This window comes from Triturus cristatus, chromosome 9, assembly GCF_964204655.1.
Source record: "Triturus cristatus chromosome 9, aTriCri1.1, whole genome shotgun sequence".
NCBI classification, from domain to species: Eukaryota; Metazoa; Chordata; class Amphibia; order Caudata; family Salamandridae; genus Triturus; species Triturus cristatus.
The window spans coordinates 1,223,827,633-1,223,854,874 of record NC_140592.1 but is presented as its reverse complement, the minus strand read 5'-3'; the positions used below and the strand labels follow the sequence as shown (position 1 = coordinate 1,223,854,874).

Below are 27,242 nucleotides of genomic sequence, written 5' to 3'. Positions count from 1 at the left end.
GATCTACAAATGTAAAGGGTGCTTGGGTGCTGGTCTGGAACCGGCTTCGATTGATGTAATCACTGGAAGGTTTCTGATGGCAGCTATGTATTCTTTTTGAGAGGTAGTGGAAAGATTTAACCACTGAGCTGTGAAGTGCGTGCTTTGCATTGTGATTGTATTTTTATGGCACTTCCTACCCCTGGCGAAGTGTTGAAGGGACAAAATCTATATTTTGGAAGCACCATTTGAACTTTAAACCTTTTGCGCATTTTGCAGCAGTCTATCTCATACTGTATGTAATGCAAGATTAAAATAGTAACTTACATATTCACAGCGCTGTGTGTCACAGGCGGTGACACCGCAGCACTAAAAATACACTGTTCTCCACTGCACCAACCAAGATTTAATGTTATGGCCCTCTGGTTACACACAGCCATCTGCAGTGTATTAACTAATAGACTTTCATAATGTAATATAGGGCATTTGCCACTAAGTACCAACCGTTGCGGGCTATCTTAAATGTAGCTACCAGACGGTGAAACTTAATGCATTTTAAAAAAAATTTTTTTAGCCACAACCTTTGTACATTTGAAACTCTGAACTCACATGTTTAAAAGTGCTTTCATACATGATAATGAATAAATGGAGTTTTGGTGAAATAAAATATTTACCTAAGATCACACAGTTTAAGTGGGATAGCCGTGAATCATCAATATTTTCTAATTTCACTTTGAACAAAACAACACCTTCTTAATTATGTTAAGCCTTTATTTTAACTTTTTGTGCAGTTTATATATATAGCACAAACTCGAGCAGAAGTAATTTAGCGTTTTCATGAGCCCCACTTACATTACTCAAGGTCATATTATTTTTTTATAGGACATGTGAGTTTAAGTCATTTACCCAGAACCACAGGATATTCATGCTGAGAATTAAACCTAGTTCGGTTTCCAAGTTCCTAAGTCACCAGCTTTGGCCCGTAACACCACACCCTGGGTAGAGTAGGAGGGTAGCAGGCTGAATCCAGTATATAAGAACCTTATTTTTTGTATATTTATCACAGAAGTATTGCTGGAAATTGCACCAAAATACTGCAGTTTTCAAAACTTTCCTCGGGGGAGAGCCCCCTGAACCCTCTCCCATAAACATAGGGCTCGCTTGCGCTACAATTCAATAACTGGTTTTACGCCCCCCCCCCCCCACCACCACTTTCAAATTCCACCAGCCGCCACTGATACTGGTCACTAATATACGTGAAATTACCCTCCACCCACTGAACAAGGGTCCCTAAAACGTCTGCTCGGAGGACCGCAGAAAGTATTTTGGCTGCTTGAGGACCCCGATTATACACTTCAGGCTGGACCCCAACCTGGACACGCGGGAAGAAAAGGGCGCCTGTTCCAGTGCTCCGAAGGGACGTGGCGCTTAAAGTAACAGAAGAGCAGAAGCAATCAAAGGGTAGTCACAAGACACACAAGCACCATCATGAAGACGCTACAGAAACGTGAGCCATGCAGGAACAAGCGACCGACAGACCAATGAGAGAGCTGACTAGCGCATGCTCCAGGCGTGAAGCCAACGTGGTTGCAGGACGCCGGGTGCATGCTCCTTTAAGGCTCTCTCGTGAAGACATTTATCAGCTTGTTAAATAAACAAGCGGATAAGAAATGTCTTCACGACAGACGCAAACCAGGTGAGCCAGTCCGGCTCGGAGAGAAAGGGCGTTCACAGAAAACCCTCATTTCCAATGGCAGGCCACAGTTTCCCATAAACGGTGACGCCAGCCAATGGAAATGAGGGGCGGGGCTTAAAGCCCTCTTCTGAAAGTCCTCTCTTACTAAATCTCTCACGGAGGCAGAGCAGGGCTCTGCCCCGCAACAGCACGCGAGACCTAAAAAACGATTCTTCTGCCTAGGAAACCTTCTGTGATAATCCTCCCTGAAGCGATATTGCTCTGCTTCATGAGTGTAATGCACAAAACATGGTGTGAGTCTCCTTTCTGTGGCAAGTCCACTCAGCTTCAAGAGTGACATGCAGGAAACGCTGTGCACTACTTCTCTCTCTTGCAAGACTGCTCTGCTGCATCAGTGGATTGCACAGGATCATCCATGCAGCAAGACTGCTCTACTCCACGAGAGGCAAGGAAGATACATTGTGTGCTTCCCCTCCCTGTAGCAAGACTGTTCTGCTTCACAAGTGACATGCACAGAACACGGTGGTACTCCTCCCTCAAGACTTCTCCACTTGCGCCAGGGCCGTGCATGAAATCTAATGCGATCATCATTCATATTACAAAACTGCTCTGCTGCATCAGAAGCATGCACCTTAGATTGCATCAGGACTGCTCTGCTTCATGCGTAGCATGCAAGGAACACTGTGTGCTACTTCTCTTTTAAAAGACTGCTCTGCTGCATCAGAAGCATGCACACAAGATCGCGCGCTAATCCTCCATGGAGCAAGACTGCTCTGCTTCATGCGTAGCATGCAAGGAACACTGTGTGCTACTTCTCTTTTAAAAGACTGCTCTGCTGCATCAGAAGCATGCACACAAGATCGCGCGCTAATCCTCCATGGAGCAAGACTGCTCTGCTTCATGCGTAGCATACAAGAAACACTGTGTGCTACTTCTCTCTTGAGACTGCTCTGCTGCATCAGAAGCATGCACAGAGGATCGCGTGCTAATCGTCCATGCAAGACTGCTCTGCTTCATGCGTAGCATGCAAGGAACACTGTGTGCTACTTCTCTCTTGAGACTGCTCTGCTGCATCAGAAGCATGCACAGAAGATTGCGTGCTAAACCTCCATGCAGCAGGACTGCTCTGCTTCATGCGTAGCATGCAAGGAACACTGTGTGCTACTTCTCTTTTGAAAGACTGCTCTGCTGCATCAGAAGCATGCACAGAAGATTGCGTGCTAAACCTCCATGCAGCAGGACTGCTCTGCTTCATGCGTAGCATGCAAGGAACACTGTGTGCTACTTCTCTTTTGAAAGACTGCTCTGCTGCATCAGAAGCATGCACAGAAGATTGCGTGCTAAACCTCCATGCAGCAAGACTGCTCTGCTTCATGCGTAGCATACAAGAAACACTGTGTGCTACTTCTCTCTTGAGACTGCTCTGCGGCATCAGAAGCATGCACAGAACATTGCGTGCTAAACCTCCATGCAAGACTGCTCTGCTTCATGCGTAGCATGCAAGGAACACTGTGTGCTACTTCTCTCTTGCAAGACTACTCTGCTTCATGTGCGGTATGCAAGATACATGGTGTGATTCTCCTCCCTGTAGCAAGACTGTTTGGCTCCATCAGATGCATGCACAACACACGAGTGGCACACACAAAACATGGCGCCCTTCTCCTCCCTGTAGCAAGGCTGTTCTGCTCCATGAATGGCACGCACAAAACATGGTGCGCATCTCCTCCCTGTAACAAGACTGTTGTGCTCCATCAGTTGCACGCACAAAACCTGGTGTGCTTCCCCTTCTTAGAACAAGACTGTTCCGCTCCATCAATTGCATGCACAAAACATGGTGTGCTTTTCCCCCATGTAACAAGATTGTTCTGCACATCGATGGCACGCACGGATATTGTGTGCTAATCCTCTATGCTGCAAGTATGCTCTGCTGCATCAGAGGCAAGCGCAGAACACTGTATGCTTCTCTTCCTTGTAACAAGACTGCTCTGCTTCATGAGTGGCATGCACGGAACACTGTGTGCTATGCCATCCTACTCCAACAATGCTACTCTGCTGCGTGGTTAGCATGGGACACTGGGTCAACCAGACAGAAGGTGGTTCTTTGAGAGACTGATAACAGGAGTGATACCCAAGACCATGTCCTTGAGGTGCCCTCACCCTTCCAGATCATTTGACAAGCTGACAAATGATTCCATAGAAAAGCACCTAATTATTGAAGGGACCAACAAAGCCACACGTCCCTGCACATGCCAAAGAATGCAACTTCAAGTCCCCAGTTCAAAACTGAACACATTTTATGGTCCCCAACCAGAGAGTACTTCCCAAAGACAACCACGCCAAGTTAAACAACAAAGATTAGAAAGAAGCTTGAAACCTAATGTCTCCTCTAGAAAGGAGGACTTAAAGGGATTCAGTTTGCAGTGCACTCCTCTGCAGGTTTTCAATCATTCATGGTGATAGACTACGATGATTTGAGAGTACAATTTCACTGACACTTTCTACACATTTAGGAGATTTTGGAGCTTAATCAAAGTGCGATCTGATAAAGGTCTGCGATCGGGTTGCAATCTCAAGTTTTCTTGTTACAGTCGGTCCTTTGATCACTCACAGGAGGGTCCAGCATATGCAAAGACTTTCACTTTGGTCTTCTCCACAGGATCATCCCCCCCAACGCAAGTTGTACTACACTAGGCCCATTCTGGTGGGCTGAGGAGTATGGTTTCATGAAGGTTTTGAAAAGGATAGTTCTTACGAGTGTGACTTTCCATTGCTGTTTTGTTCCAGGGTCCTTCCAGAAGTCAACAAACCCAAACAGGTGAGTTGGCTCATAAAGTAATCTTTTACCTCCGATTTCCTTACCTGCAGGACTCAAGGGCGGTGGGATGCAAAAGAAGAGCCTATAACCGGTCACATGACATACTCCGATGGAGCAGGCTAGCTAGCCACAATTCAGCTAAGCGGCCTTGTCAGCAAACTCTAGCACTTTGGCCAGAAACATTTCTTCACAAAGACAGGATCCTTATTTATGGAAGCAATTTCAAAACCTAGCACTTTCAAGGGGATGCTTTTAGCGGATGCAAAACACTATTAAACAGCACAGTTAACATTTGCACCAAAAACTACTTCCACCTTAATAACTCATTCTACTTGCTCACTGATTTGGCACCCCATTGAGGCTGCAAAAACATGGTGAGTGCCCAGGAAGAGAGAAAGGGGAGAGCAGGCCCGCTTCCACCACTACACAGAGTCCAAAGCAGGAACACCTTGCTGTCTGGATGACGTTGTCCGACTGACTCACACGCACGCAATGCTTACTAGATTGGCAAAAACCTACAAAAACTATACCTACATGAATGTTACATCCAGCGATGCAGCATTCAAATAAATGATTGAAGAAGCTATAACCAACTACTTCACTGAGAATGAGAGCAAGCTTAAGAAACAGGAACAGAATAGGAAGCTTTTAAAGTTGTCTTAAAGTGAATATGCATTAAATCATCATATGAAATTACAAAGATGATGAAGAGAGCCATTGAAACTAGAGCCAAAATATTTAATTTAGAAATTACAACATCTGGAGGAAAACACAAGAGACTTGTACTCCGCATGAAATCAGAATCAAATATGCAGCTCAATCAGAAGACTGCTTGATGGCCATGTAAGTAGCAGCCAAACAAAATGGTAATCTACCCCAAAAAAACAGAGAAGCAAAAATGGACAAGTTACTTACCTTCGGTAAAACACTTCACTTGTAGATACTTTATCTAACCACAGATTAGTCACCATAGAATATTCACCAGATGTCAGCATGGATCTGGAAAATCTTGAGCAGTGACTCTGCACGCCGGTAGGTGATGTTGTTCGGCTCAACATCAGCACTGTTGGAAGTTATGTAGCAATGCCATCTATATAGGTGCTACCTCGCCACGCTGCCATCGGTTTCTTTCGAGACTAGTTCTCTGCCAAAAATGTAGGGCAACATGAAAAAAAAGCTTACTTTTTTGACCAGTCTGCAGTGTCTAAAAGTTTCTTTTGGTCAAAGATCCCGGTTCATCAGAGCAGGGAGAATGGCGGGGTGGGGCTGGGGCAGGTGATGAATCTGCTGTTGGATAGAGTCTGTACCAGAAAAGGCATAACTGTAGGCAAGTAACTTGTTTTTCTGTTATAGACTTTTAACAGCAGATTCCTCACCTTAGAATACAAGCTAAAAAAATACCTCCCTGAAGGTGGGCCTGTAAACTTGCTTGCAGTGCTTCGTGAATGTATGAGGGACGTCCACATGGCAGCTTGCAAAGGCCCACGACAGGAACCCCATGCGCTTACGCATTAGTGGCAACGTTGACCCTGGTGGAGTGAGCCAGCACCCCTTAGGGTGTTGCTTCTTAGGCAGCGAATAGGAGAATTGAATACAATGTACTATCAATCTGGAGACTATTAGTTTCTTCACAGCCTTGCTCTTGTCCGCTCCGGTGAATCCAATGAAGAGCGGATTATCCACCCGATGATATTTGGTGCAATCAATGCAGACTCACACAGCTCTTTTAGGCTCAAAATGGAGTCTTTCCTTCCCCTTGGACGGAGGAGGTGGAGTGTAGAATGCAAGCAGAATAATGCTCTGGCCAATGCGAAAATGGGTGACAACATTCCGAAGGAGAGAGGCACACATCTGAAGGGCCACTTTCTCAAGAAAAAGTTGATGTATGGAGGTTGGATCAAGAGAGCAGCTTTGGAAAGTCCAGCTCACATCAGTGCCGACATTGCGTGTTCGCAGCAGTGGCAAATCGATCAAGCCAAGGTTCTCCCCAGTCTCGGAAAAGACCTTCACCGCCTCCGGGCATAGACATCATTGTGATCTTCGATGCATCGATGGCAGAGTTTGTCTGCCCTGGCGTTCAGAGATCCTGCCAGGTTGTGTACAACCAGGAAAATGTCCTGAAATTCCAGCCATGGCCAGAGGCGCAGAGCCTCCAGGCACAGGGTCCAAAACCTCACCATGCCCTGGTTTGTTGCAATACCACACGGTGGTGGTGTTGTCTGTGAACACCTGAAGCAGCCTTGATGGATGGAAAGACTGCTCTCCATGCAAAGTCATCTGATCTCCACTTCTCCAGGATGGCGCCACAAACTATGAATCGGTCACCACTGTGAGCTCTTGGTGGGCAACGGACAGGGGTCTGCCATTGACCCAATTGCGGTTCGTCAGCCACCACTGCAGATCTTTTGAAGTTTCCCTCCGAAAAGCTGGACCATGTCAGAAGATTCCCCTGATGCTGTGCCCACTGGGACTTCAGGTCCCACTGCAAAGCACGCACATGCCGTCAGCATGTAATATCATCAGGATATACAAACCAATGACAACAAACCGCCTCAGAGTCCGTCCCACAGAAATCCAGGATAGAGGCCGAAGCATCGGAATCATATCCTAAATAACCCAGAGTTGCTGCTCCAGAGGACAGGCGTAGAACATCACTGTGTCCAGAATAGCTGCAATGAAAGGGAGCATCTAAGAGGGAGTCCGGTGTGACTTTGGCACGTTGATAATGAACCCAGCAAATGCAGATGGTTCACCAGAGTCTCGAGTTGGGTGACGACTGCCTGGAGCAAATCCACCTTCAACAGCCAGTCGTCGAGGTAGTGGACAACTGGAGCCCTTAACCTGCAAAAGGCGATACTCGGGGGGTATTTGTGAGGCCAAAGTGGAGCACAGCAAACTGGAAATGCTTGAGGGCCACCGTGAACTTATGTAACATTGTGGCCCGTCAGGACGGGGATGTGGAAATACACATCCTGCAGATCCAGTGCTCCCGTCCAGTCTCCAGGGCAGACAGAACCTAAGCAAACATGAGCATCTTGAATTTCTCTTTTTAAAGGAAGGTGCTGAGAGGGCACAGGTCTATTATAGGGCAGAGGTCTCCGTCCTTTTGTGGCACCAGAATGTAGCAGGAATAACACCCACAACATACTTCTGGTGCAGTGCCTGCTTTAACAAAAAGCCTGAACTTCCTGACAGGGTGAGGATAGATGGTCTTCTGTCAGCTGTTCTTGAGATGGTGGGAGAGACTGAGGTGTTTCCACAAATGGTAGGACGTACCCCTTCTGCACTATCTGAAGCACCCACTTGTCGGACGTAACAGTTGACCACTAGGGCAGGTGGTGCCTGATTCTGCTGCCAATGGGATGGCTGTGCTGGATGGAGGGCGTGTTAAAGGGTCTTGAAGGCTGTGGAAGCCGGAGGAGCAGGGGACTGCATCACACTGGGACTGGCTCCACATCCTTTTTTGGGCATCGCGGCACCATCTTCGAAAGGACTGAGCAGGTTGTTGAACTAGGTATGGCTGGAACTGCAGACGTCTAAAGTTGCCTCTTCCATGACCGCGATAGGTGTGGAAGAACTGTTGTTGTGGCCGGGTCAAAGGATCTGGCAAGGACTCTGCTCTTGCGAAAGTGCTCGAGCGCCGCATCAGCATTGTTGCCAAATAGGCGTGAGCCATCGAAGGGCATGTCGGTCAGTGAAGACTGGGCATGCCCGTGAGAACCCAGTGGAACATAACCAGTTGTGGCAATGCAGGGCCACTGCAGCAGCCATAGCTCTACCCAGGGACTTTGTGGTGTCCAGTCTGCACCTGATGGCTAACTTTGCTGCATTCCTGATGTCCACCAAAGCTTAACTGAGGATGGTGGGACCTTTCTCGGGCAACACAGGAAACAGCAGCACAACCGAAACCCAGAAGGCATGGGAATATTGGCCCAGAAGGCTGTGTTCACCGACCACAAAGCAACACTGGTGGAACAAAAAATACGCTTCCCAAAAGTGTTTAGCCTTTTCAATTCCCTATCCGGCGGTGTGATAGGGTACGAACTTTGGTTGACCTTTGTTGTCGAGGCCTGCAACAACAGGCTCTGAGGGGAGAGGTGCGGAGATAGAAGGCTGGGTCTCCCTGACCAAGACGGTGCCAACGGGTAATCATTTGGTACACAGTAGCCCCTGTTCAAGGTTTCGCACCCTCAGGAGTACATTGGTGAGGTCTTCATTAAATGGGAGCATGGGTTTAAATAAGCCCATCCCAGGTTGAAGCACCTCTGTCAAGACATTAGTGTAGACCATGATAACTAGCAGCTGGACATCGGCCACCTGAGTCACCCATCTGCTTAGATGAGTTGTCATCAGGGGCCTCTAGAGGACCATACAGCTCCTTCTCATCTCACCCTGGAAGGTAGGGCCTGTCAAGGGGTGGAAAGTCCAGGGGATGTGTAGGCCCAGACGGTGCCGGCATCGTCGTCAATCAAGGATGATAATCGGCTCAGCGCCGGGGGTGGCACCAGAAGAGACAGAGCGGAGGTGGATGGAGGCACCTGTGGCATCGCTGGAACAGATCCGGGGGCGGATCCAGAGGGCTCGGCGGTGTTGATGGCGAACCTGCCGACAGTAATCCCACAGGGCCTGAAGGCGCTCCAGAGGGAGTCGGTGGCACAAAAATGGCATGTATGGCATCATAAAAATTATTTGAGTTCGGCAGGTGTCGCTCTGGTGCTGGAAAACTCAGGATATTGTGGAATGGGCCCAGACGACGCAAGCTCCACAGGTGGATTGAGGGGGCGAGGCCTGGAAGCACAATGTTGAGAAGGTGAAGCCGAAGAGCGCAGAGACTTCTTGAGCTTTCTGTACTTGCCTGGCTTCGCCGGGGGGGGGGTCTTGGACCGGAAAGACAATCGACCGTGGAAATGGCTCTGGGAACAGCCAAGAAAGATCTTCCACAAGAAGGGGAACAGAGACTTCTTTTGCCGCGCCACCAGGAGCTTGTGAATCACCTTCAGAGCATCGACCAGGCATCATAGATAAACCGAGTGGGGATAGGACACAGACAAGGCTTGAACCCTGAAGGTTTTGGAGGGGATATGATGTCCAAGCACACTGGCAGCAAAGTTAAATGTCAATAAAAAGACAAAATCGTTGGCCACAAAATGACAGAGGTATCTCTTAGGATCCACGCTGTTGGCACAGAATGAAAGGTCAGCATTCCGGGGTGGCGCCTATATAGGCACTGCGATGTCACTTCAGACGCAGACGCAGTCGACACTGAGCCAAACAACGCCACCTACCAGCGTGCAGAGGTACTGCTCAAGATTTTCTGGATCAAGTCTGATGCCGGGGGAATATTCTAAAGGTGAGGAATCTGCAGTTAGAAGTCTCTATCAGAAATGCATCTTGCCGACAAAAAAGGTAACTATCCATCCAATGTGAGATCATAGCGCCCCTTGTGCATGTTCAATCTGAACTATAAAACATTTGGGAGGGTGCTTGCCAATAGGATAATAGTTTCCCTCAGCACTAATGCATGATGGCCAAAACTGATTTATACCGGGTGGTAAGACCTTTCTAAATATGAGAAGGCTTTTCCATATAATGATGCAGCTCCAGAGAATGGGCCGCCACCAGCTGTAGTGTCAAAAGACATTGTGAAATTTTTTGATACCATACACTGCATCTACCAATTTGCAGTTCTCAAACAGACGGTGCTGGCTCTGGAAAAGCTAGCATTGATAGGCTTATTATACTCAAATCTGCTGGCAACAGTGCGCATAGAGGCACAATTTTACAACAATAGGCAACCGAAGGCCACACCAGAGCGAGATACCCACTATCATCTGTGTTGCTTTCCATAGCGATAGAAGAGCTGGCAAGCAACGTCAGAGATAAAAGCAGGAAGCCATAAACCTCAGAAAAACAGACACTATGTTATACTGTAATAAGCAGAAGGAGTATTATTGGATTTACGAGATGTAACTAGAGATTTGCCAGTAGTTATGGAAGCCCTAACAGACTTTGGTTTAGTGTTGAACTCAAATGTGAACTGGGAGAAATACTGCCTGTTTCCACTAAACTCAGTCACAGCTGAAGCGAGAGGCCTTGATCACCCAGCTCCCCTGGGAACGGGAGTCATTTAAATACCCTGGGGTCCAAGTACATTGTAACGATGAAGTACTAGTAGCGAGAAACATAGGAAAAACAACTGCAGCTGTACATAAATAAGTCCATCTCATTCTAGTGTAAATTCCCTATGTACCACACAGCCAGAACAGCAGTATCTAAAGTAATTATGCTGCTGAGAGTTTTGTATTCCTTTGCAGCCCTGCCAGTAGTGACACTCAGCAATGTCTTCTCAGAGTTACATGCACTGCTCTCTGACTCCATATGGGGTAACTAATGACATGACATAAGTGGATTTAAACAAAGTGAAGCTGCAAATTAACAGGAGAGGACTGGGAGCATCCCACTATTAGAAAACAGTAGCTGACGGCCCGACGGACAAGTAAAGAAACTGGATGGCGAGGCTGAATTAACCACAACCACACTGTTACTGCATCAGGCCATATCAATGGTGGTAATCTATGGCCTCCCAGACATCACACTGGCACTTATATGCTGAAGCGTGCATCATCCACTGCCTGAATATGATCATAGCACCCCCATCCTGAGAGAGCTCCATTGGTCCCTTTCCAATGTTTATCTCCTACGCCCCTTTCCAGTCAAAGTCCTGGAGAAAGCCATCATTTACAAAACTATCAGGATGAAAACGCCCACTTATCTAGCAGACAGGTTCACCATCTCTGGTGGATCTTAACACACCTAAAGCCACAAAAAAGCGTAAAAGAAAAAAAACAAGACAGCAGGCCTTTTTCATCTGAGCTCCCAGGATATGAAACAACATTCCCATATCCATCAGGACTGTCCTAAAGCTGCCCCAATTTCGGAAAGAGTTGTAGTGTTGTTCGTAGAGGGGAGTCCATCACTATGCATTAACCATCCTCAACCCAGCTCCATCTCCTCTTACTCGTTGACTTTATACTGGTCTTTGACAATGTACAGTGCTCCGCTGCTTTTTGGTCGGTTCGCACTATTGAAATATCATATACATATATGAGGCAGTACTAGCAGGTACAAGCAGACTCAAAAGATCAAAATTAGTAAAAAAAAAAAAAAATGCCAGATACTGCTGGCAGAGAAGCACTACACCAACAGGAGCAGTGATAAGCTATGCCCCTGAAATCCATATAGGATGCCTTTAGAAAGGAGTATAAAATAAGATATAAACACCCATGGATAGCGGTAGAATGTAGCACGATAGGGGATATATAGGACAGTGAAACTACATCCCATTGCATAATGCAAACCTTTGACATAATCTCAGGCCAGTTAATGACGCATAATGCACTTGTTGGGGTAGCAGAGCTGACTTGGGATTCAGTTAAGAAACAGCCCCAGAAATCAAATCAGATGCAAGTGATATTGTCCTACTACTCTCTCTCTCTCTGTCATTATCACTACTAAATAGATAATTACTAAAATTAACCCAAGAGAACATTACCAAAGTCAGTGAAGCATGGACTGGAAACATCAGTAGAGAGATAACAGACACAATAGCGTAAGGTGCTTCAAGAAGGTAACCACAAACACGGTCAACTACCTACACCAGAACTATCTTTCTTCGAACCACAATTGTAAAATATAGGCCGAACCAAACACCTGTCAGAAATGTAAGACTGCAAATGGTGATTTTGTTTCACATGGTATAGAACTGTAAATAGACAGGGGAATACGTGAGCACAGAGGCAAAAACAGCACCAGCGACTTGTGTGCGACCCAGAACTATGTGTGCTAGGATAAACAGCAAGACCAAAGAAACAAACACACACACACACACACACACACACACACACACACACAGTCATAGATTTGGCATGCATCTTGGCCAAAAGAAGGATTGCTATAGCGTGGAAAGTGGCAAGCGTGCCACCCACTAAGCTGTGGCTTAAAGTTAAACAATGATGGGGAAGACTGAGATATTGAACAGGTTTTCAGAAGCAAGTATGAGGATGAATAAAGGCAGGCACATGGGACACACGCTCAATATACTTGCGTTCTCCTTTTCTTCTCCCACAGCCCGTAACCCTGTGGATTGGTTGCTGCTCTCACACTGCCGACAGTCAGAGGCACTGTTTCCACAGCCCCTCTGTCCTCCACGCACACGGTTCGAGGCCCAGCTCTGCCCACTTTTCTGTTAGTTAGTTGACTTGTTTAGTTTGTGCCCCATATTTAATTAATTTTTAGCAAGATCTGTATAACTTTTGGCATCTTTGCCACATTTTGTAAGGCAAGGTTACAATTTTAAGTAGTTGCCTGTTAATTCTGCCTTCACCACCCCCCGCCACTTTCTCAGTTGGTACTAACCGTTTTTTCCCCACACCGACCGACCCACCCACCCACCCACCCACCAACCAACCCACCCTTTTAGCCCCTCCCACCTCCCTGGGCTACTTAATGGAGGCCGCGCGCCAAAGGCAAGCCCGTCTGCGCCCGTCCTCGACCCGACCACGCGCCCAGCACCAGGAACAATTGGCCCACTCCTATGCCGAAGCTACCCTGCTACCGAACTTCACGCCTTGAGCCCTTCCCGCAACAAGTGCTGCCTCACATCACTGCACACTATCGAAGGACCGTTCACTTGCACCCACTGCTGATTCAACTTAAGCCCTACCTGGACAGACACCATCACGCCCATTGAAGACCAACCACCGGTCCAGCTCAGCTGCATACCACTGAATGCCGGATCCCTCTGCAAGCACGCCACCGAGATCTGGGACATCATGACCAGCACCACGTTACTTTCATCTCCAAACCCTGGCTCAATCGGACATTAGCCATCAACATCGCGACAGCATCCCCCCACTGGTTAAAAGATGAAATACCAAGACCGCGTCAACAAACCCAGAGGAGGCATAGCAATCATATGCAAGGAATCCATCAACTGCACCATTACCATTGATGATGCCACACCCGCATTGAGTACATGAACTTCCAGATGCACCCGACTCCAATACCACCATAAAGGAACCCCCGCATACAGTCCACCAGGACCTTGAACATGCACCCCGCATGCCGCGGACTCAGACTGCTACATCTTTCTCGGAGACCTCAATTCTCACCTAGATGACCACACCGACACCAACTCAACCGACCTTCTAGAGAGACTACACAACATCAGACTGAAGCAGATCATCACCGACCCCATACACAGAGCCGGACACACTCTAGATCCCATCTTCACGTCTACCAACAGAATCAAGCTCAGCCACACAAACAAACTCACCTGACAGACCATGCCATCGTACAGTAGAACCTCGGCACACCACGCCCCCACCCACCACAATGCACACAACTGCAACTGGACCAGCGTAACCTAGCAACTGTGGACAAACACCCTCAGCTCCACCGAGCTAATCATCTCCTCCAACCTGGACCATACAGTACAGAATTTCAACAGCTGGATCAGCAACGCAGTCAACAAAGCCGCCCCCACCAAGACTCCTAAGACCTACAGAACAGCCAAACAAGCCACCTGATACACACCGGAACTACACACAGCAAAGCAAGATTACAAACGACTGGAAAGAAGATGGAGAACTAGCAAGGACAACACGACAGACGCCTACAAAACAGCCCTCAACAACTATCCCCACCACAATAGAACACACAAAAGATTAACTCACCCGCCACATCGAAGCCAGCTCCAACCAAACTAAAGCACTCTTCACCATCATCAGAGAATTCTCCTGCCCCCATGCAACAGAGAACGTCACACCTCACTCTCAACAGCTCCGCGATGACCTCGCCAACCACACAACAAAATTGCAGTCATCTACAGAAACTTTGACCCCCAGCCAGCCGCCTCTTTCAACCCAACTCCGAACACAGACGTCAACCAACATCTTTACACATGGGACCAACTCACCACAACTACCATCGCTGCCCTGATTAACTCCATCCACTCAGGAGCACCCAGCGGCCCCCTGCCCACACCGAGACATCAACCAGAGAAACAGCCTGATAAGTGCCCAGATCACCACTATCCTAAACACCTCAATCATCACCAGCACCTTTCCAGAAACATGGAAGCACGCAGAGGTCAGGTCTCTCCTCAAAAGCCATCAGCAGACCTGAGTTCCAAAACTACCGCTCAATCTCCCTTCTCCCCTTTCCAGCCAAAAGCCAGGAGAAAGCCATCAATACACAACTGACGGCCACCTGGAAAGACACAAACTACTTCATGCATCACAGTCGGGCTTCATCATCTACGGAGTACCAAAGGGCTCATCCCTGAGCCCCACCCTCTAAAACATCTTCATGACACCACTTGCAGACATCATAAGAACCCACCACATCAACATTGTCTCCTATGCCGATGACATCCAACTCCTCCTATCACTACCAGCGAACTCCACTCAACCAAAAAACAACTTCTAAAAATGCATGCAGAACGTCACAACATGGATAAAAGACAGCTGCCTCAAACTAAACACTGACAAGACTGAAGTGCTGGTCTTCGGCAGAGTCAACTCCCTCTGGAATGACTTCTGGTGGCCCTCTGGACTTGGGCCTAGCCCAGTACCCAAAGACCATGCACGCAACTTAGGCATTATACTAGACAGGAAACTCACTATGAAATGCCAGATAAACACTGTCGCCTCATCCTGCTTCCACACTATCCACCTGCTCGCCAAGATCTTCAGATGGCTCCCTACAAGCACTAGGAAAACAGTCATGCACGCCCTCATCACCAGCCGACTCGACTACGCAACACAGTCTATGCAGGCACCTCGACTGAACTCATGCAAAGACTACGAACCATCCAGAACACAGAGGCCAGACTTATCTTGGACTTACCCAAAAGTTCTCATCTCCACTCATATGAAGGACCTCCACTGGCTTCCCGTGCAGAAGAGATGCCAATTCAAGTCCCTGACCCACGCCTACCAAGCACTCCACAACATTGGACCTCACTACATGAACCACCGCCGGATGTTCCACCAACCCACGAGAAACATCCGCTCACCTCGAATTGCAAGCACACCACGAATCCGCCACACCTGCACCGGAGGACGCGCCTTCTATCCGGTCGCCAGAACCCTCTCCACCTACACACTGCCCCGTCACGGACCCTCTTCAGGAAGGAGCTCAAGACATGGCTCTTCCACCGGTACAGCCCACCAGCACCTGGATATCTCTTGGAGTGATTGGCAGCCCTTTCTAAATACTGACTGATTGATAGGCTTTGCATGAATGCCTCTGCACTCATCTCTGGGTAAATGTCTTTCAGTACTCGTTTGGGAGTTTAACAGAGTCTCCAGCAGTTGCCACTCGGTCCTCATTCACTTCTGGGAGAACACAACATCTCCTTTGGGGGTTCATCAGTTGCTGGAAACAGTTGCCTCTGTCACTTCTAGGTGAACACAAACCAGCACTGATTTGGGTTGTACCGCCATCATATCAGGTTAAATGCCATACAGAACTATTTTGGGGGTTTATCAGTGGCTTCAAATGGTGCCCTTTTTGTTACTACTAAGTTAACTCCATAGAGCACTCCTTTAGGTGTGCTACAGTATCTCAATGGCCTCCGTTGCTTCTGGAAGAATGCCACATAGCGCTCTTTTGGGGGTTAAGCAGTAGCTCCAACTGATTGCCCCTTTTTCGCTTCTAGGTGAACACAATGCAGCAACCATTTGGCTGTGTAGCACTAAACATAAAGCAGTCTTTTAGGGGTTAATATGGACTCCAAAAGATCTTGGACTTCCAGAGGTGCTCCACATACCAGACCCCACAGGTTGGGCATCAACAGCAGCTTGCCAAAACTACCATTGTGTATGGCTGGGAGCTACAACAATCCTGTACACGGTCACACCTTGCTGTAGGTATGCACACATGTATGCATGTATCTGCAGGCACTCGTATGCATATCAAAGCAGGCATCACCCTTACATACTCACTTCAAATTGGTAGGTGAGGTCACCTACATCACCAACTGCATAACCACCTCAATATAGTTTGCATTATTGTTGGTCACAAATATATTACATCACAAACTGCATGGCAGACTGCCCACAAATACATTATAAACAGCATGATAAACTGGAATTCCTTATGGAACACAAAGCCCTTTATGATTTAAGCATCCCATGCTACTCTTCTACAAAGCTCTTCAGGATCTTGTAAGGGGTAACAAGGGCTGGATACGAGCCACTACAATAAAACTTCTCTCTGCAGGCAATACAAAGTTGCTTTAGGTGGTCCGCAAGGCAGTCTTCTCTAGCTTGTAGGGCTAGAGCGAAACAAGAGAATAGCTTGTAGGACATATTTCTCTTATATACGATAACGATGGCCCCTAATCAGATCTTAAAAAAGTGTATTTTTAGAAACTCTAAGGCTGGAACAGAAGTGTTGTGCGTAGCAAGTACAGTGCTGGATAGACTATTTTAGAGAGGGGGGGGGCAACAAACAGATGGTTTGATAGTGGACGATCAGTTCCTTTTATAGAGTAATATTGGCAATAACTGGGAATTCACATATTTCTATCACAGATGGGCAAAAGTTTCCTCTGTAATGACCACTACACACAACCAAAGTATGCAGATTTTAATGTCACAAACACTGCTAAGCTAATTGCAGCTATCTATAGGGTTGCTGCAGTGGAGCCCACTTCCTCTGCTTGCACAAGTAGGTCAGCTACCCATGGGACCCAATATGTCTAGTCTTTTCAAATATGGCCATTTTCTATACAAATGCTAAAAGAACAATTGATGGACATTTTCTATACAAGGTCTCTTTTTACGTGAAGGCCTGAGGAAGTACGTTTGGGGCAGATTTTGCTATTAGAGATCCCCGCACCTTGGGAGTCCACAATCATGGAAGTGTGGTGTGCTGTTTCCATACTCTGCTTACAACGCTGCCCTAGCCGCAGCAGGATAGCTAATGGATTGGTTGCGCTTCGTTGACACCTATTCTCAATGTATTCCATTTCCCCTTGTGTACCCAAGATACTTGCATGAAACCTGCATGGGTGGGGACACAGAGCCGCCATGGAGCAATGGGCAGTATCTTGGACCTCTGTGTTGTTGAGGCCACGGACAGTGTCCACGGGAACATTTACTTTATCATGATCTCTCCATTTGTGGGCACATCCCAAAGCACCAAGGGTTCCTTTGATATTTGATACTCCTAAGAAGGCATCTACGTCACGGAGGCAGATGTCAAGAACACAACAGCAGTGTTTGTCATGGACCATACAGAGGAAACGGCCTCATGTCTTCCTGGTTAGCACCACCAGAAATCTCTATTTTTCTAAAAAATAGTAAAATAACTTTTTGGATTCGAAGTATACTACGCTGATGAAACGACAAATTAGGCTGCATACTGTGTATTAGGTGCCATTGTACAATTTCTTTCCTGTCCTGTAACAAACAGAAATAAGCCCCGAGTTGTTCTCCTTAATGGCGCACAATGCTTCTGTATGCCTTTATTAAGTATTTAAGATCTGTGGGTGGAAGAGAACATACATGCCTGCATTGCTGTACACCTATGGTGGAAATGGTCAAGAATCCAGCGTGGACTTTTGAAGTTTTAACTTCATGTCTCCTCTCTGGGTAGTGTATGAATCCGTCATTTTGATGCTCACCTTCTAAGATTTCTTCATATAGTGCATGTACACCTTCGGGCACGATGACAGCGAGGGCAGTGCCACACAGCAGCCCAGCACCCAAGACGGTCACCAGCTTTAACTTTTCCTACAAAGGAAGGATACACAGATGATCGAGTTGAAGAGCGTTTAATCAATATTCATGAAAATGGCACTTAGCACTGAAGGTGCTAAACCCCACTAATTACAATCACAGTGTGAGAAAGCAGTTTTCATGATGGTCACGTATTTGCACAGCACTTTCAAAGAACTTCAATACACAATTAATCACTGCTGCTGTGTTCTCAATTCCAAAATGAATTTCAGCTATCTGTGCAAACGTTTCTGCCAATTTTTGATTACACATTTGACTTTATTATTGATGATGCATATTAGCACAAGCCTAACGAAAGGGGTAACAAAGAGCACAGCACACAGGGGGAAAAACAGGAAAAAAAAAAAAAAAAGAGTAGGGGAACTAGATCACAATCTTAATGCAGAGAGAGGTAAAGAACAAATAGGTAGAAAATATATATTTAGATGTTGTGGAGGATAGACATTAATTGGGTGTAGAGTGTACACAGAAGTCAGAATTTGGGTGTTCAAATAAGGAGTGGACACAGGCAGGGAATGATTTAATAGCGAAGTTCTAAGATGTGTGATCATGGAAGGAGAAATGGACGCGGGTGGTGGAAGTTTGGGTACCAGGGAGTATTTGTTCCAGAGTTAAGTTAATTTGTAGAGAGTAGCTAATTACCCGTGAGGGTATCCAGGCACTGAGTAGGGCAGGCCTGGGAAGGGGGTGGGGAATCATGCCTGCTTTGTCTAAAAGAGCCATGTCTTGAGGTTCCTTCAGAAGTCTATGAGGGAGGGGGCAGGTTCTGAGGTGTTGCGGGAGGTCGTTCCTGGTCTTGGCTGCGAGGTAAGAGAAGGATCTTCCTCCGCTTCTGGTCTTCTTGATGCAAGTGAGGTGCGCTCATGCCTGGGATACAGATAGAGGGCGTCTAGTAGGTTGGTAGAAGTTGAGGCGGTGGTTGAGGTAAGCTGGACCGGTGTTGTGGAGAGCTCTGTAGGCGTGGCTGAGTAGCTTGAACTTGCATCTTTCTTGGACCGGGAGCCAGTGGAGATTGTTACGGTACGGAGAGATGTGGTTATTTGCGGTATGTTCAGGATGAGTCTGGCGACAGCATTGTGGGTGGTTTGGAGACAGTGTAGGACATGGGCTGGGATTCCGAACTAAACGGCGTTTCTGTAATCAAGTCTACTTGTGATAAGAGTCTGGGTGACCGTGGAGTAGTATTCGTAGTATGTGGAAGCACGATGAGGAGACAGACTTGATCTGTCTGCTCATGGAGAGGTTGGTGTCCAGGATGATCCAGAGGTCCTTGGCATGGTCAGCAGGAGTGTGTGTGTGGCGGGTGGGGGGGGGGGGGGAGAGGGGTCAAGTTCGAAGGGACACAAACAGATGTCCCGGGAGAGTGGCTGTTGCCAACGATTAGGACTTTGGTTTTTGTGTGTGGCGTTTGGAGCCCTGCATTGTTTTTAGTACATCTTGAGGTTTTGACCCAGCGTGACTTTCCTCAGACTGACAAACAGGTTGTCCAAGAGAGTATCATTTCAAAAAGCTGGTTACAGATTGTACATATTTTTATAAGTTGCAATGGAATATGGAGGAGGTTGGGGAAAGATGGGCCGACTAGCTTCCTCAAAGTGGGAAAGATATCATCACAGGTCTTTGGTTCGGTAATCAAGCAACTTACTGCTTGGGGCACTACGTTCAGCACGGCAAAGACACCTGGATAGTCCAGTGAGAAGTGAGGTTTTCCCCATTTATATCAGTAGAGCCATACTTGAGACCCTAGATAGGGGACAATCTTACAGATCGGTAAACACCTTTAGACCCGCCAATTCAGCAGGGCACATCTATATAAATGGTATGGATGATGGAGAACATCCCTAGGTTTGCAGGTTGCTTAAAATTTTAAGACTCTCAGTACCTCCTCAACCTAGGTATTTACATCTCTGCGATGTCAATTAAAGTTTTGAATAGGTTTCTTTCATGGCAACTGTATGAATAATTATCCAGGAAGGAATTATTAGGTGCACTAGTCATGCTTCTTTGTCTGATAACCTGTAGAAGAATCTCGGATGTTCATCCTCTGGATAAATCTGGGACAGTGTTTATGTCGGATAAGGTTACATTCTCGATTTCAAGGTGGACTAACACAAAAGTAATTCTTACCCAGGATTCAACGATTTTCCCAAGTTATGTGTGATTAAATGCCATATGGGCTAAAAGATCATGGCAGAGGAATTCAGGCCTCTAGGGGTGAATCAATTACCCATTGCCATTAGATAACCTTTCAAGGTGGTTTCTTACCCAACTAATGCCAGGTGGGTGATAGAAGAGGCAGGAGTCTGCATTTTCAAGTCTGCTGTGCATTAAGCCAGAGGAGCAATGGCCTCCCAAACCTTTTCTTTGGGAGCCAGACTGGAAGATATGATCACCCGTCTCAATTTTAAACAATTTGACTTTAAGTGGGTAGATAAGGTGGCTTTATTGGTAATATGGAAGCTCTTGACCAGCTTAATCCCAGATTCCGTTACAGATATAGGATATAAATATTCATAGCTGGCATGAAGCAAAGTGTTCAGTTCTACTAAGGACACAGAGGTAAAATGTATCTTCCTTGGCAGATATTTTTGGTAAAATCCTATCTGTGTGGAGGACCCAACCTATAAAGTTTATGGAGTAAGTATGGATGACTTGACTCTATTATATAAAAGGTAGGATGCATTGTTATACGGGTAATGTTTCCTGATATGGCATATGATAAAATAACTAGTTTCGTAACTGGATCTGTAAGCATTGGTGTAAAATGGGATCTTGTTTTTGACAGGTTCAGAACAAAAACAGGAATGAGCCCGTGGAAGGAGACTGACCCATCAGGAAGAAAAAGGAAGAAATGAAAGAGTACATAGATTATTGTGGACTGCTATTGGTTGTTTTGACTAAAATTTTCAATATGCTACAAGAAAGAGAATGGAGAAAAGAACAATCCGCACCTTTGTGTTCCTATTTGAACTGAAAAGTTTCTTCACGTCAGCTAGGAAATTTTATATTTGCTCTCCAACAGCAGCCATTTTAAATAAAAAAGGAATCCTGCACAGTCTGCCCTGATAGTGATTCTGAGAGCCCATCACCGATTTCAATCAGGGAAGGCATCATCAGCAACCCTCTCAGGTCTCAAACAATTGTTTAGTGGCATTACCAGCTTCTGCTACTCTGATACAAATTAGGCCAATTTGTGCCTGTAAACTGTATGCAACTACTTCACCAGCAGCTTATCAGCATTAGACACTGATTTTTGTCACAGTTTAGTGGCTTTCCATAATTTCGACTGTAACATCAACTCAGCCGTGAAGCAACTTTGAGAGAGATAGGCATCCCCCCTCACTTAGAAATTTTAGAGTGGAGACAACTGATCACAAATACTTTGAAAGCATTTTAAACTTTATCCAGTACAAAGAAGGACGATGTTGTTTTAAAGGTCATCTGTCTCCATTACAAAAATGGTGTCCATACACCATGGTATTTTGCATCATTAGGATTCTTGTAATTAAGGAGATAGTGGTCTAGGGCGCTCACTGGGATGTGGGAGTGCAGTCTAAACCTAAGATAACAAACTGACAAAATGTGCAGGAAATCAACGGTGTTCAAAAAGCAGGAGTGGATGAACAGACAATTTGGATGGCGAAGATCAGGATTACCCTAGAATAAATCAAATATTGTAGTACGTGACTTTTCTAGTTTCTTTTAAAAATAACATGCAGAAGTAAACAAATCAGAAGATATCTGCTCTACTCACTCATTTTACCACGACAAACATGCTTAGATAAGGGACCTAAAGGAGTATGGGAAAACTAAAAACCAGTGTACAAGGACAACCCGTATTAACAAAATACACTTCACTATCACATCGTACGTCAGGTGAGATACATGAACACAACAGCACAAGAACAGTATTAGTGGGACATTTTAGAACACCTATAGTAGCCTAGGTGAACTAAGGGCTACTATAGCAGTTCTGATTTCACCATTTCTGAGTAAGATTCCTGGGTAGCAGGAAAAGAGCCCCAGGGTAAACTTGATCTAGCCAAGCTTAGTTCCAGGGGATCTCCCTCGTAAGAAGCACTCAAAGGTATCCGTGAATCCCCCGACTAGCTCCTTGCCTTCAGCTAAATACAAGCGCCTCCTCCTAGGTCACACAGTCTCAACATTCTATTCCATCACCACTCTCGCAGAACACTCACCCTGGAGTCATTAAACTGATTATATCCATGTGATCATCACAGCCTGCAAATATCACTGCTAAAAACATGAATCCAGTATGTTATCTGTGAAGGCCACAGATGGTTGGGGCATGGGGCGAGGGCAACCTTTGGCAGCATACTTCCACAAAAGCATTTGTAAAAAAAATACCCAGTCAGTACACTCTTAACCAAAATAGTATAAGTGCTACGACATTGTAAGTTTCAAAAGCTCTTCTTTTGGTTCTTTACCAATCCCAATTACTAACCGCTGCATTTAGATTTACAAATATGGTATTCCACTGCCTCAAATTTTATTGATTTCCTATTCCTGGCATTGAAGGTTTCAGGAGGGCTTGCTAGCATCCCTGTTGACTTCCCCAACACGGAAAGACAACAGCACTCCTTGCAGCTTCTGGAGTGGGAGAGAAAATTTCCCATATTTCCAAGTTGCCTTCTCGTTCACCAATTACTTTTCATGTTACCTCTAGTTTTGTATTGATTTCCATTTTAATGAGCAGAGGAGCGCAAATTTGTATGCAAAAGGGTAGAACTGCTTGTCTTTGCTTTGTCTGCACCGACAGCTCCATGCTCAATTGTGAAGTAGCCTTTGGCAGTCAACTATTTACATCGCAACACCCTTAGATATTCGAATGCATTTTGAGGAGCTAGCTTGAGTGACTAGCTTCTGAAAAGTCATCATTTGTCTTCTCATGCAGCACACGTTTCACAAAGCATCGCTCAAACGATTGATAAGCAGTGAATATGATTCGAACAGATTAAGACCTCTAGCTAACACTGGAAAAACAAACAGAACCACCCTTTTAGATGGCAAGAGTAAGACAGTAGATACCAAGAAACAAAAACAAACTCGAGGGTTATCACTGAATTCAATGAAGACCACACCTTCATTTGAAGTCTCTGGACAAAAAACGAGCCTGCCTCACGGATAATTCTGCTCTACCTGGGGCTATTCATTAGAAATCACACCTTGAATTCAAAAGAAAATACCACCGGGGCAAATTAGAATTTAAACATCAAAGTGAAAGTGGATAAAAACGTTGTCCAGGCTGTCCATATATACCACAATTGCTCAATGTGTAAAGTGAGCAAAAGTAAAGTACATTCTTTGACTAGGGAAAATAATTAGACTTGTTAGACTGTTCAAGCACTTATGTGATTTACATAATAACGTGCATGCAATCAATATTACGTTGGAAGCACCATTCATCCATCACAATCATGCATACAAGAAAACTACAGGAATATTCACAAACCTATTTCAGAAAAACCTTTATTGGAGCATCTGATAATTAAAGTACCAAGGTTGGCTAAAGAATGTACAATATTGGGCAGGTCACCTTCAGATGGAACACTGTACCTGAAGGACTGGTGGATGGGACACTAATAAAGAATTAAACTTATAACTTATTTTACACTGGGTCTTTATTGCTTTACATTTCTACACTGGCGACAATTAGGATGGGACGAGACAGCTGTAATGTTGAAACATTTATTTTCCTGTAGTTATTCCTATCTAGGCCACATACTTCTGCAGCACATTTGCCCATTTCCTAAACAGGCTCATGATCATCTGAATCAAAGTTCTTGGCTTTCGAAAATTAACCCATATGGGACTGTTTGGTGTCTAGTAGCCAGTCTGGATAGACCCTGGTGTTTTTAGACAAAACTACATTGTTTGAACATGGCTTACGTGAATCAGTATCTGGAACACGTCAGGCAGCTCAAAAGAAAATCTGGCGTTTTTAGGTCGAGCATCAGCGCACATGCACGGTCTGCAAGACCTGCTGTAATCACTACACTGAGTGTAACCCCGCCTGCTGCTTACCATAGATTGACTCCTGCATAGCTCTTCTTTGCTGGCTCCTCATTGGTTGACACTTCTGATACATCATTTCCATTTTTCGTATAGGCGCACCATGCAATTACAGTTTCCTTTCGCTGCAAGTCTTTGTGTGTTCCTTTGGGGACTACTTCTTCTATTTCCTGCCTCGCCCTCTTCTTAGTACCCTGTGCCGTTGAGGTCTGCTGCACGCAAAACTATCATCTACGGCACCCGCTTTCATATCGGGTCACACCTGTAAGGGTACTGTCCAGTGAAAGTTGCAGCATGCCAATCTTCCTGTCGGATTACCTGTATACATTGTAAATCACTCTTCTAAGGTGAGGCGCGCACTTCGTGAAAAAAATGACTTTGCGCCTAGCCCTAAACGTACATGCTGTTGTTGTCTAAAGCTTCCATCATGTTACCCAGGGGTGGTCACATCTGTAAAAATGTTCCCCGTCGCGGTGCCGTTTATTGTAGATAGTTTGCAAGGATGACCGTGCTGCTGAACCCTCTGCAGCCAGGGCACGGCCATTAGGGTAAAAGGTCCCCCCACTCCTTTCCAAGCATCTAATTGTAATTGGTCTCAGCGAGTGCAGCCCTCACAGTAATTTCGGCGATGCGAGTCACCAGATAATGACATGTAATCAAGCTCCGGGTCACTTGGTCATCCTTTCCCCACAACCCCTGTCTGCTCCATCTACTCTGCTTTCAAACAAAATTTCAGACAAATAAAGCAAGGTAGGGGCGCATCTACCCGGGAGGGGGGGGGGGGGGGTGTTTACGTTTTTTGCATGCAGGTAAGCAGGGTGCATTGGTTTATTAATTTTACTTCAGCCCGCATGCCTTTCTTTTCTAGAAAATGTCTTAAAATCTATAGAGTGTATTCTACAGGTGTGTTTAAGCTTTTGGCATGCAGGGCACATTGGATTGTTAATTTAACGTCAGCCTATGCCGTGCTCGCATGGTTTATTCCACCACCTAACATCAATGATGCCGTTATGGTAATTCCAATTGTCCTGAAATGTAAAAATGTATAACATTTTCACAAGCTGCTAATAACCCTTTGGAGCTGAAAGCAGTATGCAGAAATCTGCAGCCTATCATGTACGCGGTCATTAAAATAATGAGGGGGGGCAGGTTGGGGTCTTCTACCGGGCACCTTGTTTTGTTGGTAGCTTTAAGACCCGACAGAGAGCTAAACTCTGCAATAAATTCGGAATGTGGTTCTACTGAATCTGTCCTCTCGTGAGAACAGAGGGTGTGGTTCTTTGTACTGTACTTATTGTAGTGACGCTTCCGTGATGTAACAAAAGCATCAAGGGTTAATTCATCGAGCTCCGACAACCGGGGTGTTGGTTTGTTTCCCCCTGTAATTATGGCTGGTTCTGCTCCATCTGGTGCATGAATATGACCCCGGCCGGATATGGAGTCACAGGAGACATCCAGGCCGGGCACCTCATCCACGGTGTCGTGATTTAATGCTGCACAGTGGGGCACGTACCATCCAAAATGCAATACATGCCTGACAGAGCGCCTCCCAAACTCATCGGACTCGCACAACACAACACTTTAGTCGTATTCCATTAGTTCTCGTTCATGAACTAATTGGGATTATATGTGACCATATCATGTATAAATCCACGTACTAGAACGCCTGCATATTACCAAAGCGGTGCATGCTACGATGAAGTGTGGTATATGTTTATTTTATTGATTTTGGAGACTAAGTGTTGACTGACACTGGTCTATGAACAGCAGAGTCATTCTGCTGGCATTATATGCCTTTTTGGACATTTAACCAAAGTCCTACAGCGTCACTTCTGCTGATATCCAGTGAGTCTCTCAATCTATCATTGGTGTTAACGCTAAAGTCACCAATAAATGCCATTTAAGTAGCAAAACTGCAAAAGACTTTGACCCACTCTTTGTGCAGGACATGTAGTCTCATGTCCACAAAACCCGAATTCAGCACTTTGATACTTTAGAACCCGTTCTTATTTGGAGTCAGTGGTCCAAGTTATCAGTCTGGCAGGATAGCTCAGTGAGTTAAGTGTTAGTTGCCCAGATCTAAATGTAATCTGCGGATCACAGCGTTCTCATCCATTTCCCTTCCATAGTCAATTACCTGATAAACTTGGATTAAGTTGCTGTAAATACACACACAGATTTCGTGTATACCAGTTGTCTGAAAGGCATCTATATCAGATTTATTATTGCGCTGCTCTGTGCCAGAAGCCTACCCACCTAGCCCCTATGGTGTGCTTGGCAGTGGTGGGGTACGTGCCCCACCTTTAATTACCACTCAAGGTTGCCGTGCCTCGGCCAGCCGGAAGTATCTGAAACAACTGGGCTTGAAAGATGCAGCCTGTGTGATAATCCTATCTCCGGAGGGCCCTGAAACGTTTACTGACCTGAAGTGAGGCGTGGGCGGCAGCAGCTGGGAAAATGTAGCCACTTTCCCGAAATTTGCAGGTTTCACATTCTGTGTGTGTGCTTTTTTTTTTTTTTTAAATATGTATTTTTATTAAATAATGGGTAGTCTCTATCACCTGCTATACATTCCATCCTGCATTTCAAGATCCTTTTTTAGTATTTTCATTCATCCATCCATTCACACCCATTTACGTTAACATAGCCATAGCTTTACTATACAGTTGCTATAAAAGCTTATAAACATGACAGCGTGCACTTTTCTTTAAATAACCCCCCACTGCAAACAAAAGACATTGCCATTTACGTCAATAGCTACATCAACAACAAATGAGAGACCTATTGCATTGCAAATGCTTGTTTCCACTGTGGTTTCAACGAAGCTTCAACTGTGACAACGTTGCTCTTGGGCACCAGTTTGATTCTCACTACGCTTGTGCTAGTGTTTACACCCGTCGCCTGTGAGGTG

General features: G+C 45.8%; 1 protein-coding gene across 1 annotated transcript in view; it reads right to left on the bottom strand.

The window, feature by feature from the left end:
* SLC39A9 (solute carrier family 39 member 9) overlaps nucleotides 1-27,242 on the bottom strand; it is a 184,889-nt gene that overhangs the window by 129,555 nt on the left and 28,092 nt on the right. Inside the window, exon 2 of the mRNA XM_085627304.1 lies at nucleotides 18,184-18,292. Within this exon, the coding sequence (XP_085483430.1) occupies nucleotides 18,184-18,292 (109 nt within the window). The remainder of the gene's footprint in view (nucleotides 1-18,183; nucleotides 18,293-27,242) is intronic.